Source organism: Alosa sapidissima, chromosome 1, assembly GCF_018492685.1.
Source record: "Alosa sapidissima isolate fAloSap1 chromosome 1, fAloSap1.pri, whole genome shotgun sequence".
Classification (NCBI taxonomy): domain Eukaryota; kingdom Metazoa; phylum Chordata; class Actinopteri; order Clupeiformes; family Clupeidae; genus Alosa; species Alosa sapidissima.
The window spans coordinates 30,607,935-30,628,127 of NC_055957.1; the positions used below are offsets into that span (position 1 = coordinate 30,607,935).

The 20,193-nt window shown below is 42.2% G+C and overlaps 2 protein-coding genes across 5 annotated transcripts in view; both read right to left on the bottom strand.

Moving 5' to 3' along the window:
- The window catches only part of pcyt1aa (phosphate cytidylyltransferase 1A, choline a), a 27,572-nt gene extending 22,522 nt beyond the window's left edge, over window positions 1-5,050 (bottom strand). For 2 of the 4 annotated variants that reach the window (XR_006034567.1, XM_042106551.1), the window contains exons 1-8: window positions 4,779-5,050; window positions 3,052-3,163; window positions 2,378-2,477; window positions 1,878-1,994; window positions 1,400-1,551; window positions 1,072-1,150; window positions 810-952; window positions 193-381 (exon numbers count right to left, since the gene is read on the bottom strand). Coding sequence is in view for 3 of the 4 variants with exons in the window: in XM_042106551.1 (XP_041962485.1) it covers window positions 193-381; window positions 810-952; window positions 1,072-1,150; window positions 1,400-1,551; window positions 1,878-1,994; window positions 2,378-2,477; window positions 3,052-3,163; window positions 4,779-4,849 (963 nt within the window). In the remaining variant the exon portion in view is untranslated. Of the gene's footprint in view, window positions 1-192; window positions 382-809; window positions 953-1,071; window positions 1,151-1,399; window positions 1,552-1,877; window positions 1,995-2,377; window positions 2,478-3,051; window positions 3,189-4,075; window positions 4,095-4,778 lie in introns of those variants that run through there. The other 2 variants (XM_042106694.1, XM_042106780.1) reach the window with 2 other exon arrangements.
- Window positions 5,051-9,791: 4,741 nt separating this feature from the next.
- LOC121720580 (stress-associated endoplasmic reticulum protein 1) lies at window positions 9,792-12,540 on the bottom strand. Its single transcript, XM_042106891.1, has 3 exons — window positions 12,308-12,540; window positions 11,984-12,059; window positions 9,792-10,447 (listed from the first exon to the last, which is right to left on the bottom strand). The coding sequence occupies exons 1-3, from the start codon at window positions 12,389-12,391 to the stop codon at window positions 10,407-10,409; spliced, it is 201 nt and encodes a 66-aa protein (XP_041962825.1). The 5' UTR covers window positions 12,392-12,540; the 3' UTR covers window positions 9,792-10,406.
- Window positions 12,541-20,193: the final 7,653 nt, after the last annotated feature.

Consider the following 20,193-nt stretch of genomic DNA (forward strand, 5'->3'; position numbering starts at 1 on the left):
TTTAGTTCAGTAATTCAGAGATACTTAAGAAAGTAAATGCCTACTTTTTATTAGTGGTGTTGCTTTGAGTGAAGCATAGGTTAAGCTATTATTAGCCGTATCTTGAGGTAAGAAGTGTTGTGCAATTAAAACCTATACAAAGCAGCACTTTTCCGCCTCTCTACTGCATCCACCATTTGGAGTGAGACCCACCAGGGCACCCTCTGGACCGAACATCTGCAGAAAGTTGCCGATGAACTCCCGGGACTTCTCCTCCCACTTCTGAATGAGGTCGATGCTCTTCTCCTCCACCTTCTGCACAAACTCCTTGCTCTTCTCCTCCACATCGCGCACTTTCTTCTTCACTTTGTCCACTCTCTCCTGCAAGTGGTACTTCTTCTCCTGGAACGTGGGGAAATCACACATATGCACTTAGGGTACAAAGCAAAAGAACCCTGAGGTTCTAGCACCTTTTGGGGGGTGTAAAGGCAAATCCACACTGCCAAATGATACCTAATAACCGATGATAACAATAAAACCAGTTTTAAATAGTGTTCTAGCCAATATGACGTCCAATGTCCACAACCACAACAAGAATAGAAGGGTAGGGAAGTGGCCTCCGGGAAACAAAAGCTTCTATTCTATGCCTCGGTGTTCTGGGGTCCCAGGATTGTCAGACGAATCTGACAAAACTTGGTCATGCTGCACTGCACTGCACTGCTCTAGCGGAGATCATAATAACACTCAATACAATATCAAGTTATTACATGGCATTTAATGACATTTGCCAAATGAAACACCTATTGAAAAAAAGGATACTCAGTTCTTACATTGATGAAGCTGACATTCAGCTCCTTCGCAGTGTATCCACGCTGTAGGTTGCGGCGCACATAAACGTCATAGTCACGGACAATCCTCGTGATGATATCAGAGGTGGAAATGCCCTCTGTCCGCTGGGTTGGGGCAAACATTCCTGAAAAATCACAGCAAAGGGGAAAAAAAAATAGATTATGAGACATTATGGAAATCCTTATGTTTTTGGAGAAACTGTTCACTTTGTAGCCAGCATCTAAAGGGGCAATTGGCACCTACCAGCTTCTTTGATGTGTTTGTAAACATCATCACTTCCTGCTGAGGAGTATGGGATGTCATCATGGGCCACAAAGTCAATCTGAAAACAAAAAGTCAGGATGTTACACACAGGCTAGGAAGTACAATAACCATCCACATGGAGACTAAATTTAAACAGTTAAACAGTCATATTATGAAAGTAGCTACAAAAGCTACAAAAACACCTTCTCTTCTAGTTTCTCTGAGAGCAATGGAAACCTTGGGACTAGCCGTTAAGAATTCATGTTCTAACACTAAACAAAAAAGAACTCTACTCTAGATACACCCAACAACGTTCCTTTCCTCTTACCCGATGCTTGGTCAGAAACTCAGGTGTGAGTGTCCAGGGTGCGTTCCGGACGACCTCGTCAACGTAGCGGCAGTGGCTGATAGCATCGTAGCGCTCATCCTCATTCATGACGGTGAAGCCCTTCAGCTTGTGTGTGAGCTCATCGCTGCACACTGCGGTGAGGTGGGAAAGACACTGAATACAAGACTACCGTTACCACAAGGGCTACACCTCCATCGGTACTAAGAAGCTCTTGGGCAGAACTGTTTTGCTCAAAATCCATTTTAAAACTTACATTTATGATCAAGGACACCGAGAGGAGGAAACAAGGAGGGGGAAAAAAACACGGAGAAAATAGTCTAAGCGCAGTCTAAGCAATTGAATTGAGCGTCAGAACAACCTTCACCAGTAACATTCAACTGCAAACAGGCAAAAATCAGACCGAGAGAGGCAAGACAGAGAGAGAGAGAAAAAAATATTAAAATGGAAATGAGCTCACCACCAACGATGAGGTGTGTGTTTGGGAACAGTCCTTTGGCCTGCATTAGGGCTCGCGCATGGCCAGAGTGAAACATGTCAAAGATCCCATCAGCATACACTCGCACTGGTCTGTCCGCTAAATCAGCAAAGCCACAGAACAGTATAGCACTGTGGTTACACACTAAATATATGCTTTTATACGTGCTGATGAAAAACTGATTAAAACTGATTGAAAATACCCACGCTTAGCTGTTTTGTTACGTCTTAATATGAATAAAAATGGACCCATAGAGAAATGCATTTCCCACAGTGAAATTCATTGAGTCGTCATTTACAACTCCCAAGGCTTGTAAGACCAGCTAGAGTTTACTCATAATACCTGATCAAGGGTATTACAAGGCTCTCTCTCCATGTTAATTTGACATTCTTCCACTGTCCAATCATGATCGCAGAGCCTGTGATTGCCATATGGCCAGAGCCAGTAGTGGTCACCATGATTTGTGTCAGAGAGAGACTCACGTGCAGTCCCTTTGAGAGCCTCTTCCATGCTCACACGCTCATAAGGCTGGTTCTCCATCGACTCAAGTTGATCTGCATATGGTGCTGGGTCTCTCAAAGCCTGAGCAACCAACAGGAGAAAAACACTTAATACAAGACTATATTTGCTTCCCAACTGCCATCTTTCTGACGTCCATTTATCTTACGACAAACAAAACCAAAGCCAACAGCCAAAGCTACAACCAAATACAAAAACAATAACTCTGCTCTCTGCTCTAACAACTACTTACAAAACTAGGCTACCCATTAATAGAACATTAATATAACATTAAATAGTAATGCATAATAAGCTGCTTACTGACTTTATAAAAACAGGAATGAAATGTTTGTTAACACATGTTAAAATATGCTTCTAGCTCAAGATGTTAAAGGAATTCTAAAAGGCACAAGATTTTCCCCACCATATTGGAATATTACTTTAATATTTTTCCACAATTAGGCACGTGAACATTAAACACCTGCTTAAAGTCCAGTGCAAATGTCACAAATGTGTGTGCCCCTTGATATGTAGGCCACCCTAATGTTATAAGTGTGCCACTAAATGCTATGCTGAGTAACTGCTGAACAGCTGCATGCCTTAAAGGACCCTGTGGAGTGGGGGGAGAGTAAAACATGGAAGATGTCGTCTGACTGACCACAGTGCATCGCTTGATCTTGCCTTGCCGCTCCCCCTCCTCTGCCTCGCCATTTGACTCCTCTCTTTTTCTCTTCCGGGACAGCAGTCGTGCTGAACCATGGGCCTCCATGCTGGGAAGATATTACATAAAGAGTTCTGAGGTCAGACAAACACACACACACACACACACACACACAAACAAACACGCCATCATCATCAACACTGAGAACAAATGTCTCAAAATCTTTACACTCTCACACTGTGTGTAACTGTACACCAGCACAGCTGTTTTTACATGAGATTTCACTAATGTTTGACTAATGTTTTAAACTAGTAGTGCATTACTGTGCCTGATCAATGCTTTCATTTCACAGAGTAAAATAGGCAAACAATGAATGAGGTTAAGCCTGAGACAGTAGCTGAAGCAAGTAAACTATGTTCACAGGCTAATTTCTTTGTGGTCTATGCACCATCCAATCATGTGAGTGTTTTTATTTTGTACTTGTCAAAATTGTCATCGCCTATGTGAGCTTTGTTCATGTTTGGACTAGGCTGTGGGAAACTCAGGCCACAGTTCCCAGCATGTGGCTAAATTGTATCATCCATTCTAATTATGCTATAGTCAACAGAAATGCTGGGGCATTCCCACTATGCTATATTCAGTGCCACCAAAATCTAACTAAACAGAAAGTGTCATACAGCTGCAGCTACTACTCCCATGTTTACCCTTCTGGTAATGCAATAAGGTGGCCTGGGATTCTAGTGTGTAAATCTAGGCCTATGTTCTAAACAGGCCCTCTGTAAGGCACATTTCTGCTAATCATAATCATATTGTACTATCACATGTCTGCAAACAAGTCTTGATTCATGTTATGTGACTCCATCCATGCCCATGTGATCAAGTAAGTAACGTCCATTATGCAGACAAATGTGCAAAAATGGAAGCAACGATTTTGTTCTTGGCATAACAGTAAACATTTAACACAATTAAATGTTATGGTTATGACAATATGACAAGGCTCAAAGGAGAGGAGTAGCCTTACTGCAGCTGTCCTGCCTTGTAGCTGGCCGTCTTATTTACAGTCAGTCAGCCTACATCTGAAATAGCAACAGAGCGTAGATCCCAGTCTCTCCAGACAAAACAGCTGAAGTTACCACTATTCAGTTTAGTTGTTGGAAAGCAAACTTACCATATTGCAAGCCATCTTACCAACTTACAATCACGACAAACTTGTCGATAGCAGCTATTTCTCGTGGCTAGCTCACTAGAAGGCTAACGTTAAACCAAGATTTAACAGGTTTCCCTGCACAGACAACAATTCGAAATCCTTAGCCGGGTTAAGGTAAGATGATGAAGCAGCTCAAGTATTCAAACGATAGATTAAGTTAGCCGACCGGGTGACACTGAACACTGCAATATAGGCCAACGATCTTTTGCCATTGAGATAAGGTTGTTTAATATATTCTCTAACGTTATAGTTAGTATATGTCCTGGACATAAACGCAAATGGCATTCAACATTGCATAACATCAAGTCTTTGACATAGTGTCAACAACATACCAGCAACTTCAGTTAGCAATCAAGATAGCATCTTACATTTTGCAAAGACTACCAAACTAGTTTCATTACGGTGATGATGAAGCGTGTTAGCATGGCGATTCCATTGCACAAATTAGGAATGGTTTGGACTACAAAATTGTCTTGCTAGCTTGTCATAAAGCCCCCAGAGCTAAACGCTTACTTACCCTTGCAGAGGTCGGAGTTTGATTTGAAGTTGATTTCTCTTAACTCGATACCCTGTGTACCCTCCCGTCATGAACAGTAAGCGACAGCTGTTAGTTACGTACGAAAGAGCGCATTACGTTTTTCGAGAAAGCAACAAGGTAATAACCTATCTGTTTTACCAGCCCCAGCAACAGTGGCAGTGTTCAAACTCGATGACAGCGTTACAGTGTTAGTACGGAACTACAACTATAGTGCTGCCTCTTCAGGAAATGACGGATGGAGAAAGGAGGATGTCCAGAGCCCGTCTACGGAGAGCCTGGCCACTCTGTATTAAGTCCCATTGTACCGAATTTTGGTTGCAGTTCCACCAGAGTTCCACTGGGGGCTATCGCCATGAGTGCAGAATGAATGGGAGTCAATGGAGCTAGACGGCTAAATTTGTCTCTTTCACCTGATTGTCGTTGACAAATCTCAGATTTGATTGTAGTTTGTATAACTTCAATATGGGTTATAGGTCAAAAGTTGAATGAACGAGTACTTATGTCCTTTTGATTTCTTACAGGTTGGGTCGTTGTTGCCCATAACACGCTAGCATTGTGCTAATGAATGACGTCATTGACACGTTTTGAAAGGCTTTTTAGAACAATTAGGTGACTTTAAAAAATATAATACTCAACCAAGTGTATTTCCTTTGCCTCCCCTTTCGAATACAATATTCAAATTACTTGAAAAGAAATTATAACCCGAGAAAAGTGGATTTTGAGGGGTACAGCTCCATAGACCTCCATGCATTCTGCACTCGTGGACGAGCGCCCTCATGTGGAACCACAGCAGGAACTGCAACCAGTTCAGAAACCGGAAGTTTTCCGAGAGTGGCAGGATGGACTCATATGTCTATGGATGGACTCAGAGCCCGTTTAGGGAGAGCCGTATCACTCCCTATTAACTCCATTGTACCTGCAATCTGCTGCAGTTCCGCTAGGGGCGATCACGAATAAGTGCAAAAACAATGGGGGACTATGGAGCTAGACGGCTAAATGTGTCTCTTTAACCTGGTTGTTCTTGAAAAAGCGAAAATTGTATTGTGGTTTCTGCAAGATCAATATGGATTATAGGTCAAAAGTTGAATGAACGAGTACTTACGTCCTTTCGATTTCTTACAGGTTGGGTCGTTATTGCCCACAACTCACTAGCTTTCTGCTAATGAATGACGTCATTGACACATTTGAAAGGCTTTTTAGAACAAATAAGTGACTCAAAAAATATAATACTCAGCGGTGTGTATTTTCTCTGCCCTCTCTTTCGCATGCAACATTCAAATTTCTGGCCAAAAAATTATATCCCGAGAAAAGTGGATTTAAGGGGTACAGCTCCATAGCCCTCCATTCATTCTGCACTTATTCGTGAGCGCCCTCATGTGGAACCAGAATTGGAACTGCAACCAGTTCAGAAACCGGAAGCTTCCCGAGAGTGGCGGTTCTCCCCTTATTAGACAATAGGCGTGTTCGACTTGAGGCAGATCGGTGCAGATCTGACTTGATGTGATGCATGCTGGGTTGAACACAATGCATACTGGGATGGACGCAATGCTTGCTGGTTAGAAATTCTGTCCGACTTCTGTCAGCCGGGGAGTGACTTACCACAGTGACACCATGTCACATGACCTTAAAATATCGCGGGAGTCTTAGCCTGCAGACAGATCTTGCAGTTGCCTTCCACGAGCTGTACGAGCTAAAACACGCCCTCATGACGTCAGTTCAAAGACGTGATAGGGCCATTTGGGAGGAATGTCCTCATGACGATTATGACGGGAGTCTCATGCTGCTTCCTTATGTTGGAATATGCGATAATAAACAGAAATCGAAGGGATACCTTCTTATACGTGATTTCTGCAACAATGGTAGGCTAGCCTACTGAAAACGTTTGGATATTCTGTTATTTTCTGTTGTTGGCTAAATAGATAGACACACATAGGGAACACTTGATATTGAATTTATGTGCTACAATGCAGGCCTGTTAACTGTATGACAACAGTGGTTTATTTAAACTACATCATAAGAATTTATTTCGTCAGTCATCATGCTCATTTTAATGAGTAAGAATGAAAGTTCTGCTGTGTTTATTGCAAACAAAATTCCGCGATATTTCCCGCGATGTCTCCCGCGAGTCACGTCAGGCAGACTGTAGCCTGTCTGTCCGGGATGAGCTGCCCTCTGTTGTAGCTCCTCCCGTCTAGCCTCTGAAGATCACGTTTACGTAGAAAGCCAGACCAAGTCAGACTCAGTCCAAGTCGAACAAGCCTAATAGACGTGTTCGACTTGAGGCAGATCTGTGCAGATCTGACTTGATGTGATGCATGCTGGGTTGAGCACAATGCATACTGGGATGGACGCTGTCACTCCCCGATGTGAGTCACGCATGCTCAGATTGATAGGTTTTACGGCATAACGCCAAGGGATCCGACTGAAATCCATAAAATAATTCACTTTTCTCTTTCAAAAACGTTTTAGCTATCTAAGATTGTTTGATTGCTAACGTTAGCAAACGCCATTCAAGTGACAGCCTTTTTTGTGCTTGATTGCTTACTTACTTGCCAGCAGGGAACAAACTTCGCTATGTAGGTCAATTTTTATTGATATTACAGAAGTCTCTCGCTAGCAGGCTACTTCAGCCTCTAATCTAGAACTGACATTAGAGATCATGCCATGAAAATGTGATGCCTTACGCTAAATAATACATTATTGTTGTGTAGGCTAATAGGCGTGTTCGACTTGAGGCAGATCTGTGCAGATCTGACTTGATGTGATGCATGCTGGGTTGAACACAATGCATACTGGGATGGACGCAATGCTTGCTGGTTAGAAATTCTGTCCGACTTCTGTCAGCCGGGGAGGGACTTACCACTGTGACACCATGTCACATGACCTTAAAATATCGCGGGAGTCTTAGCCTGCAGACAGATCTTGCAGTTGCCTTCCACGAGCTGCACGAGCTAAAACACGCCCTCATGACGTCAGTTCAAAGACGTGATAGGGCCATTTGGGAGGAATGTCCTCATGACGATTATGACGGGAGTCTCATGCTGCTTCCTTATGTTGGAATATGCGAAAATAAACAGAAATCGAAGGGATACCTTCTTATACGTGATTTCTGCAACAATGGTAGGCTAGCCAACTGAAAATGTTTGGATATTCTGTTATTTTCTGCTGTTGGCTAAATAGATAGACACACATATAGGGGAAACACTTGATATTGAATTTATGTGCTACAATGCAGGCCTGTTAACTGTATGACAACAGTGGTTTATTTAAACTACATCATAAGAATTTATTTCGTCAGTCATCGTGCTCATTTTAATGAGTAAGAATGAAAGTTCTGCTGTGTTTATTGCAAACAACATTCCGCGATGTCTCCCGCGAGTCACGTCAGGCAGACTGTAGCCTGTCTGTCCGGGATGAGCTGCCCTCTGTTGTAGCTCCTCCCGGCTAGCCTCTGAAGATCACGTTTACGTAGAAAGCCAGACCAAGTCAGACTCAGTCCAAGTCGAACAAGCCTATTCTCTGATGGACTGGCGTATCATTTCCGATGACCCAATGATCATTTACCAGTCAAGCATGGACTGGCGTATCATTTCCCTGTCAAGCATGTCTTATATATTGTAGGCAGCCGATATTTCGTAAAGTGAGTTTCTGTGACCTTAGATACTTTTTCAAAGTCGTATGAGTTTTAACCAACTTGACTAACAAATGGGAGGCCTAACTGACCGACGGCCCATGGTGGGACATCTGCTGGTGAGGAGGACATCAAGCAGGCCTGAACAGTTTGTGTGTGCTATCAGAGCCCGTCTACGGAGAGCCTCCCCACTCTCTATTAATCCCATACAAACCGAATTTGGCTGCAGTTCACCAGAGTTCACCTAGATGGCGATCGCGGGCGAGTCCAAAATACATGGGGTCCTATGGAGCTACATGGCTATATTTATTGTTTTCACCTATTTAACAACTGAAACCCTCAGATTTTATTTTATTTTTCGCAAAATGGATATGGATTATCAATCAAAAGTTAAATAATCCGGGAGTCATGTTCTTTCGTTTTCTTACAGGTTGGGTCGTTGTTGCCCATAACACGCTAGCATTGATGCTATGCTATGCTATGATCATGCTAATGAATGACGTCATTGACACGTTTGAAAGGCTTTTAAGAACAATTAAGTGACTTTAAAAAATATAATACTCAACCAAGTGTATTGTCTTTGTCTCCCCTTTCGAATACAATATTCAAATTACTTGAAAAAAAAATTATATCCCGAGAAAAGTAGATTTTGAGGGGTACAGCTCCATAGACCTCCATTCATTCTGGACTCGCCCGCGAGCGCCCCTAGATGCAGTACCACACCGGAAGAGTTCCGAGAGTGAAGGTTCTCCCCTTATTAGACATTTTCTGGTGCTACACAGCTTGTTGCGTTGTTGTGTTAGATACTTTGATACTTAATACTTTGCAGTGCACAAATCATAGGCTATGAAAGGCTATAAAAAATAAATGTATAGCCTTCAGTCACTGACCCTCAGCCCTTCACTGTGGCCTACCTTATTGTTCTGGAGTTTACCGTATGTCATTTTAACACAACCTACAGTTTTTAGCAATTGAACAAATCAATAATGTTGGTGTAACTTAATTATATTTGTGTGTTTAATTTCTTTTGGCTCTCTGCATCTTTGTTGTTTGTGGATCAGGTGCTTCTTATTCTTATTTTTTTTAAAGTTCTTTCACTTCTTTGTACAATTTATTTACTTGCATTATCCTACCATTAGGCCTAATAACTGTAGGTTTACTACCCTCTAGTGGCCACATGCTGCACACCATTTATCATTATGAAGGATGTAAAGCGTATAATGAATGATCCTGGAAACAATGACTAAGCATTAAGATGTTTTACAGCAGCAATGCCCAGAATTTACAAACATAGGCTATACCCTTATTTATACATTGAGTCTATGGTATAGTTGGTAAACAGAAACTCCACAAGAATGCAATGAGGTTGTAATGAAGTTTTAAATTGCATCATTATTCATTGATTTATTATTCATTTTCACTCCCTCAAGAGATAGGCCTATTCATTAGGCTATCTCTATCCAGAAACAGGTGTCTGTATAAAGCAGTTAAAACAAGTGGCTTTAATTAGTCAATGTTGATTATTAGAAAATTAAACAAGCTAAACCTAAGCTACATAAATTAGAACATTCTGTGTGCTTATAGTATACTCTAGTCTAGGCTAAAGCTCATTCAGACCTGTGCAAATCTGGTCACATCATATCTTTCATGAGAAGAAAAAGCAAGTCTAGGTAGCAATTACATTATACTGTTACAGAATTTGAGCATCAAACCCCAAATCCCAAAATATAGTCTTAACAGGTCCTACTGCAACCCAGTGCCATTAAATCAAATCAGACAGCCTTAACTGGAATGCAACTGTATGGCTTTTTGGAAGTTATTCTGTGTATGTCTTAAGGCACAAACAGGAGATTGATCTCCATGGGTACACGAATCTTAGCTAAACCACTTCATAGTCAGTGAGCCCTCCTGGGCATGCTGGAATGGATGACATTTTGGAATGCTGAATCATTGGAATCATTGTTGGTCCTCTCACTTCACATGCCCATGCGTATGCTCTGAATGATTTGGAAAATTGCTGTAAAAGGGTAAAACAATCAGCATCAGGAAAACCACACACACACACACACACACACACACACACACACACACACACACACACACACAATGAAAAATTAAAACCAGACAGACACAAGCCCAGAAAGGCTTTTGCGGTTAAAATTTATTCCAACACCAATGAGGGGAAAGCAGTGTTATCCTGGAATATGCCCATGCATCCATCCAATCCAGAGTGATGAGCATGAAAGGAGGCGCATGATGCGATGCGCATGCATCATGCATCATTTATAGTGCCCACTGTACAAGCCTCTGATCTGGGATTGTCTCAGATGGTCAAGGCTAGGCTCAGCAACGTTCTGTGGCTATCAAATAAAATCAGGTGGCTACCTGAATGTACTGCATGACCAGTACATGACCATCAATTGATTTTTTTTTTCCATGATGGCATAAGCATATTAGAATGCTTGGCAATAATTTCAGAATTTCATTCATTTAAATGTTAATGGAATGTGCTAAAGAACTCTTTAGACAGTGGTTTGACTTTCCTTTCATACATACAAGATCTCAGGTCAAAACAGTGCCAAGGCAAAGAGGAGCTAGGCTAAATGTGTTCCAACATGCTCAATGGCTTTTTAACCAGGCATTCAGTGGCCCTATCTCCTCATATTTAAGCTCTGTAATCTCAGACAGGAAAGATTATTTGGCAGAGGGCTAGCCTGGAAAAATCCAAACTCATTCACAAAGTGAATAGAGTCTGGTGACTCTCGATTGGGAAGCGTTTGCTACATCACAACGGGCACTAACTTTGAAATTATTGGTCCAGCCTTACCAATCACATTGATCAGAGATTCCTAACGTTATTTCCTAGTACACCTATACTTTACAAACAGACAATAAACAGCATCAGCAGTCAAGAAACAATGTATGTGGGTCTACCTTTTCTGTAAATACATTTCTGCATTTTCCCAACTGCATGTTTTGATGTTTGCAGGTGTTGCTTCTTCTGTTTATCACAATAAGTTTCAGTTTCGTCTTCCCCTCTAGTCGCTGATTGGCCAGACATGTTTCTTGTCTGAGGGAAATGGTTATGAACTATGGTGTTCCAGACTAGAAAGAAAGATCTAAAAGATCAGATCTAAAGACCTGAAAGAATATCTAGGTAGGTGGGGCCAGGCTAACAGGGGGCTGCTGTGGTGAAAGACTGATCTCAACACTTTATGTGAGTATGAACACCTGCAAAGGCACTCACATGTAACACATGCCTGCTATCACACCAGCCTTGCCATGTGTACACAGTGTGGGTCTTTATCTTTAGGCGATCTAACCTTCATTTTCACACCAAGGTTTTTCAAAGATGAAATCTTGTAGGTCCTACACACACAGTCCCTATCTCAACACAATCTATTTTTGTCAAAAAAGGGACTTCCTACAATAACAACCCAATAATATGGCTTCTCTGAGCAACCAAATTATTATTTCACACAGATGAGGGGTCAGATAAATATGCATGTGGATGGCTGCCATCAGTCAACTACCTATGAAATGAAATACCCACCTGATCCACAAACAACAAAGATGAAGAGAGCCAAAAGCCATGGTCCCACAGAAACTTTGTCATCAGAGTTGCTCTTCTGCATGAAAAAACAAACAAACAAAAAACATTTCATACAGAGATTGTTATTAATTATCAGACCTTCTTTAGAATCTCATAGAAAGAATTTAAAGGGTCTGGACTCTGAATCAACGTTGAGTGGGAAAATATACTTTCCACAAGACCTGTAGGCTACTCTGTATAAGACAAAAAGCAATCTAACTAACTTTACGGAAAACCTTTGGTTACCCATTAACCGAAACAGCTGGATCGAGAACCCATCCTTACCGTCGATTTGGCTACGTTGCCTCTCTGTGTGATGTTTTTGCTGTGTTTTTCATTAGCCATACGAATCCTTTGCTTCGCAACCATTGTTGAACGTCTTAAAAGATGACACTCTAGGTGCAGAATATGAGCGAGCAATCGACTCTCAGTTTGACGTTAGATTACCTCGATTCTCTGACTACGCTGACACAACCTATGTCTACCAGAGAATGTCTAATATGGCTCTGTGTCTACGTATTCAGTAGTAGGCAAGGCCTAGGTCCCACCCACCCACATGACAACGAGCTCTCAGTTCCGTGTGTTATAAATTGTGTCCTTCCGCTTACGTTATCAACTTGTTGTTCCCCTTAACTTATTGCTGTTAGCCCACTGTGCGTGCGTACATGAAGTTTTCTGGCTTTTCACCATCTCATAACACATCCACAACTTGTTTTCAACATTAAATGTGCATATAATCAGTATTAATCAAGGAAGAGAATAACATTTATTTAGGCTACTGGTCAATTTGCCTTTTTCTGGATCACTAAGAATAGCCAAGCAACCATATGTCTTGCAGACAGACGGTCAATAATCAACGCTCTCACTAACCAGAGACCATTATGGCAAGGTTTGGTTGTTTTGGTGTAGGCCTAATGGGCATAATGTTAATTGGTCGTCTGCTTACATTAGGCTACTCTTACCAAAGCATTATCATATAATGGAATAGGCCTAGCCAATGATAAAAAAAAAAAAAAGAATGTTATGATGAAGATGGAATAAATATAGCCGTTTGCAGTGCTATGTTCTATTTGCAGAATTCACATGAAAAAAAATATATAGGCTTAAAAATCCGTTATCTATTCTTTAGGACGGCACAGTAAATGTTGCATATTTTCAATTGAGCACAGTTAAGGTTTTCTGTTCAGAAGTTAAACATTGAAATGATGCGTCAATTTTCTAATGTTCCTTTTTTGAGCTTTTGGTTGGACTGAACCACGAACACCGGGAGGAGAACACCATAGTTCTAGCTAGGCCAGGTTACAGATGGTGGAAGATAGCGCCGCCTGAAGCGATTTTGACTCATTAGCTTTAGAGATTAACTAAAATTTAGCCGATTTTTGGGAGATGGCACGTTAAACATAACGTTCAGCCTATGTTGAACATATCTGCAGTATATCTGAATACCATGGCCATGCCATAGCAAACTAGATGTACCGCAGAGCGGTACAAAATATGACCGCCGCCCAATCCAGCGCATTTTTTCCACAAAAAGAAATCACGCTGAAAGGCCTATATGATTCTAACTGTCTCACTAAATTGCATTATCCACACTCAATTCTCACTGGTATCTGCTAGACAACAAGTACCAAAACATGATTAGTTCATAGATTTCACATGTAAAATTCATTTTATACAACCCCACCTCCATCTTGCCTGTTCATAATTCTGAGAAATTCATGATTGTTTGTGTTATGTTTATGTTATGTGTGTGTGTGTGTGTGTGTGCGTGCTTGTGTGTGTGCCTGCGTATGTGCCTGTGCATGCAAGCGTACATATGTCTACTGCGTGAGTATGTGTCATACGTATGATTGAATGTATGTGTGTGTGTGTGTGTGTGTATCTGTTTGTGCACATGTGTGCACATGAAATGGGTTAACATGACCCCTGGAGGCAAACATACGGAAAAAAATGGTCATTCTAGGCCCTACAGTTCTCAAGATATTCACAGAGAACTGTGTCTGCCCTACCCTCCTTTCGGGGGGTCCAGTCCAGCGGGGGGGGGGGCTACAGATCAAAACGAAAAATGACGGTTCCATGCTATCCATGTGGGGGTACATGCCCACCAAGTTTTTGCCAGTTGGTAGTACATAAATAAGGATAGTAACATAAATTAATTTATTGTGTGGCCCCCCATGAACGGAATTCCACAAAACTTGGCGTGCATACAGAGGGTGTCATAATGATCCTACACTTCCAATTTCGTGCAGTTTTGACTATGTTAGGTCACAGATACCTTCAATTACAACACCTCATTTTTACTTTTTTGTGTTTAACTAGGTGGCGCTATACATGAAATGAGTGGTTATGGAATGGGTTGACATGGCCCCTTGAGATCAACATACAAAAAAAAATGGTCCTCCTAAACCCTACGGTTTTCGAGATATTCACAGAAAACTGTGTCTGCCCTACCCTCCTTTCGGGGGGTCCAGTCCAGCGGGGGGGCTACAGATCAAAACGAAAAACGATGGTTCCATTCTATCCATGTGGGGTTACATGCCCACCAAGTTTCGTGTACCCCGGTCTTTCAGTGTCCCGGGAATCATTGACGGAAATTTGGGCATGCGAAAAAGAAAAAGAAAAAAAAAATCTGACTAAACCTATATGACCGCCGCTTCGCTGCGCGGCGGTCATAATAATTCCCCAAAGCAGAATGCCATCAAAAACGAAAAAAAAACAAAAAATTACTTGTTATTTCATTATTTGTTTATGAATGTGATACAAACATATAAATGACACGTTGTTTTCCAGGCGTTTGATTTCATCAAAGATCCTTGATTACTAGCAAGATAGAGCAACGTAATTCGTTACTATGGGAGCAAAACGGGACAGTTCCGGTCTGCATAAGTGGGAGTGTCACCTTACGTCACTAAATAAACTTTCTCTCTTAATAAGCAATAAGAACAGATAAACATAATTGTGTTCACAGTATTATTGTCTATAATCATGTATGATACCAATGAATCATTCTTTAGGACATGATATGAATAATTTAATTAGTCATGTGAACTGAGCTAGCTAGCTACCTAACGCTAGCTTAAAATGCTATACAAGTGGATGGGAGTAGCTATGGCAATACAGCTATGCGCTAACAAGTGACTAGTAGTTGAAGGGCTTCGCTTAAACTTAATATACTGTTGCAAATTCACTTGAGTATAAACTATCCAACTATCCAACTAATGTCAGTAATGTTATTCAGCTAGTTGTCATTTCAAAGAAATTACACTTCTCCGTTTAAAATGTTACCTTAGCTAAGAGGCTAGCTAGCATGCTAACAACCGGACAGTAACTGGCAGCAGCATGGTCTGATATTAAGTTATTTTATTACAAATCCGGACACTAAAAAATTACACTTTTAGGCTTGAAATGATCCCAAACACTTACAGATTATGACAAAATTTTCCAAAAAAAAACTCAACAAATCCAGAAAGACATAATGACCAATTTATTGGTAAAATTCCACAAGTCTCCATTGACATTAGTGCAGCGAGGGTTTACTCTGGTCTGCATAAAGGGGGATTTTCCCCCCTCCCCCTTGCAATAATCGAACGCGGAAATTGTCGAACGTTTGCGCCTCTCGCTCCGCTTTAACCCTCTCTGATTTCATGGTCAGATCAAAGTATTAGGGGTTTGCACCGACGTCACGTTCTGACTGGTAACTATGGTAACCCAGCACGCGCGGCCATATTGGCGATACTCAGTGAATGAAGTACAATGGAGTATTATGCACTTTGGATATCTTACGTGATTGTAGCCGTGTCTAAACAACAGAAAAGCTCATGAAAATGTGTCTAAGATGCAAAGCCATATAGGGCAGGACTTGGACCACAAGAAAATCGAGAAATTACGGATTATTGGCAGCGCAGATCCATATAAATTGGGTGAGGGAGACGAAGTACCAAGTTCAACCACAAGCGACCCCTTCCTCTGATAACTTCTGGCATTATTGTCCCTTCTCCCTGGTTTTTTTAATAACTTTTGGAAGTCGATACCTACACCAGATGTTTTTCTCAGTCTAACCTATTGGTACAACCTAAAACACGGCAATAATTAACCATTTTCCTTGACAAGGATACAAGTGGCTAATGCTTTCTAATGAGGCGAGTATCTCCAATATGGCGATGTCCAGATCTGATGACACGCCGTGCAAACCCCTAATAACGTTTAAAAAATGGCTTCAGGGCCGAAACTGATTTTGATATTTATTTGTTCTGATTTCTGTGACCTGGAAGTCTATCCAAGTCTTGGTCTAGACCTGTCAGTGCTCAGTGTTGCCAATTAGTGACTTTGTTGCTAGATTTAATTTTGGCCATCCCTAGCGACAGAAAATATTGTCTAACAACTATAGCGAGAAATTGGGCGACTTGCGCAACGATGGCAAACTTGGTTTCGTTGAATCGACAGAAAATCATCTCCCGTCAAAGTCAAAGTCTGCTTTATTGTCAATTTCTTCACATGTCAAGACATACGAAGAGATCGAAATTACGTTTCCCACTATCCCACGGTGGAGACAAGACATATTTTACCAATTAGGTCCACAGACAAACATAACATTCAAGTAAACAATATAAAAAGTAAAAATAAGAAGACACATACAATGAAGAAAATAAGAGCAGCAAAATTTGAGTTGAAATTGTGCAATTGTGCATACAGTAGAGAGTCAATATAATAGTGCAAAAGTCAGGCCAATAAATGGCTGAGGTAGTTCTGTTTGACCTAAGTATGCAAGTGGCATAGTGGTGCAAGTTATGTAAGAGCAGCAGAAGTGTGTTCAGAAGTGTTTTCAGGACAACAGGACAACAACAACAAGTTGCAAAGTGTACAAGTGGAGTAGTGCAAGTGGAGTAGTGCAAGGCAGCCTTTGTGGGTCCAAGTCCAGGATGTTATGTAGCTGAGGGTGGAGGGGGGAGAGAGTTCAGCATCCTAACAGCCTGGTGTATGAAGCTGTTGGTGAGTCTGGTGGTGCGGGAGCGCAGGCTTCTGTACCTCTTCCGAGAGGGCAGTTGATCAAACAAATTGTGAGCGGGGTGACTTGCATCACTCACAATTGTGGTCGCTTTGCGGGTGAGGTGGGAGGTGTAAATGTCCTTCAGGGAGGGGAGTGAAGCACCAATAATCCTTCCAGCTGTGTTCACTATGCGCTGCAGGGCTTTCCTGTTGTATTCAGTGCAGCTTCCGCCCAACACAGCGATACAGCTGGAGAGGATGCTCTCAATGGTGCCTCGGTAGAATGTGGTCATGATGGCTGGTGGAGCACTTGCTCGCCTGAGTTTCTGCAGGAAGTACAGGCGGCGCTGAGCTTTCTTCGCAAGTGATGCAGTGTTGGTGGTCCAGGAGAGGTCTTCACTGATGTGCACCCCCAGGAATTTGGTGCTGCTCACTCTCTCCACCACAGCACCGTCGATGGTCAGTGGCAGGTGTTGGGTGTGACCTTTCCGGAAGTCAACAACAATCTCCTTGGTCTTGCTGACGTTCAGCAGGAGGTTGTTGTCCCTGCACCACGTGGTCAGAAGGTCGACCTCCAACCTGTATGAGACCCACTAGAGTTGTGTTGTCAGCAAATTTCACTATGTGGTTGTTGCTGTAGGTTGCAGTGCAGTCATGCGTCAGCAGGGTGAAGAGCAGCGGACTGAGCACGCAGCCTTGAGGGGCCCCCGTTCTCAGTGTGATGCTGCTTGAGATACTGTTGCCAACACGTACTACTTGAGGCCTCTGACAGAGGAAGTCCAGTAGCCAGTTGCAGAGGTAGGTACTGAGTCCCAGTTTGTCAAGTTTGCAGATGAGTTGTGGTATTATGGTGTTGAATGCAGAACTGAAGTCTATAAACAGCAATCTCACATATGAGTCTCTTTTTTCCAGGTGGGTGAGGGCTGGGTGGAGGGCAGAGCAGATTGCATCCTCTGTGGACCGTTTGGCTCGGTATGCAAACTGGAAGGGGTCCAGGGTGGGGGGGAGAATGGATTTGATGTGTGACATGACAAGCCGCTCAAAGCACTTCATGATGATGGGTGTCAGTGCCACGGGGCGGTAGTCATTAAAGCAGGATGGAGCAGTTTTCTTTGGCACAGGTATGATGGTGGCAGCTTTGAAACATGATGGGACGATGGCTTGCTTCAGGGAAGTGTTAAAGATGTCTGTGAAGACATCCTTAAGCTCCTCAGCGCAGTCCTTCAGCGCACGACCTGGGATGTTGTCTGGGCCTGCTGCCTTACGGGTGTTGATAGCAGCAAGTGTCCTCTTCACGCTGTCGGCAGAGAGGCACAGGGGCTGCTCGTGTGGAGGGGGAGGGGTCTTCTGTGGGCAAGTGCTTTTTTGTGCTTCAAAGCGAGCAAAGAAGCGGTTCAGATTGTTGAGCAGAGGGATGTTGCTCTCACAGCTCTGTGGCGCGGGCTTGTAGTCCGTGATGGCCTGAATGCCCTGCCAAAGGCTTTGTGCGTTCCTGCTGTCTTTGAAGTGGGTGGTTATCTTGTGAGTGTATTCCTTTTTTGCTTCCTTGATGCCACGGGACAGGTTGGCTCTCGCTGTTCTCATGCCAGAGGACATCCCCTGTCAGCCATGGCTTCCAGTTAGCCCGAGTGATGATGTCTTTTGTGTGGGTCACATCATCAATGCACTTGGTGATGTAAGAGGTTACAGTGTCTGTATACTCCTCTATGTCTGTCTGGTTGTAAGTGGCTCCCTTCTCATGCCTGTTTCGTTTATGAACATCGCGTTCGCCCAAAGCGTTGCCCCATGATTATAGAAGTAATGACTGGCCTAGGCTATGTAGTATCAGCCCATGTTAGGGAAGTAGGCCTAGATGTTAGATCTATCAGCTCAGATCATCATTTGTCGCCAACGTCATTGGAAGGCAGCCAGCTGGTGCCTTTACCTTCTGGTGAGATTACACCAAAGACAGTATATGACAGGGAAACTAGGGACACATACTAGGGGCTACAACTTCATTCACAAACAGAGCAAATAATTCAAATCGAGCCATAGGCGTAGCCATATAGTAGTCTACTTGTCAGTCTTGCCCGTCCAATTACGTTCACCATCTAAAAAAGACGCGCAAGTCAACACTACTCTGAGAGCTCAAGAATCAGTCAAATTGTGAACAGGCGGCAGCTCCGTTTAATTGTCAGGTGTGAAATGCGTTCATATTCGGTTTAGCCGACTGCGTAATTTGCCATTTTTGTTCAATATGTTCTACTTTTCATGTCATGAATGTAACATGCCTATGATAGGGCTTTGCACTTGTACAATAGGGTCAATCTATTGTCTCAATTGTGTTTCATGTGACGCTCCGAAGCTAGGCCTACATTCATGCATTGTTTTGCTCCAGTTTAAAATGTTTCTGCCTAATTTGTCAGCTGTGATCAAATGCGTTCAATAAATTCCACTATGTCATAAATATAACATGCCGATTAATGTTTGTATGGTGTATCTCATCTAGGCTTCTCTTAGGCTATGTTCAATCAAATTGGCTTTGCCCACCCTTTTCTTTCTGTGCCCACCCATTTGAAAATTTCTGGCTACTCTAATCGAGCATATAGTAGAAAAACCTATTCGTTTAGACTGCCGACTGAGGGGGAAAAAAGAGATTCTGTTGCTCTGTCCGAGTGGTCATTTAAATATATATCTTTAGGTTAAATTGTGTGTGGTAAAGTTATAATCGGACTGGTAGGCCTAGTCCGATTTAACACTGCAAAACAGAAGCAGCAGCTGGCAATGGAAGTCAATAAATAATTCCCGGGTCAGAGCAATCGGAAAAAATAAATATCAAAATCAGTTTTGGGCCTGAGGCCGTTTTTTAAACTTTCTACTTTTGATCTGATCATGAAATCAAAAGTATGAAAAACAAAGCATTATTTGTTGGTTTGTATCACATTCATAAACAAATAATGAAAAAACAAGTCCTTTTTTCGTTTTTTCATTTTGGATTCTCAATTGAATATCAAATGAACAAATGATACACGGACCAGTATGCCTAATTTATCAGTTTATCCATTTATTAATTTCAACAGCAAATAGCCTACATTGCTATAGCTACTACGGCTCACGTCCATCATGTAGGTCTCCAAAGCGTCCCAGAACAATAATTTGCATACATTTGAAATACAGAAATCCTAACATTGGATAGTCAGGTTCAA

Excerpts from the sequence above, each read along its gene's own strand:
- LOC121720580 (XM_042106891.1), bottom strand. The coding sequence starts at position 12,391 with ATGGTTGCGAAGCAAAGGATTCGTATGGCTAATGAAAAACACAGCAAA. Across the intron at positions 12,060-12,307 it reads GCAACGTAGCCAAATCGACG|AAGAGCAACTCTGATGACAA; the intron begins GTAAGGATGGGT and ends TTTTTCATGCAG. Across the intron at positions 10,448-11,983 it reads CTTTGTTGTTTGTGGATCAG|CAATTTTCCAAATCATTCAG; the intron begins GTGGGTATTTCA and ends ACCCTTTTACAG.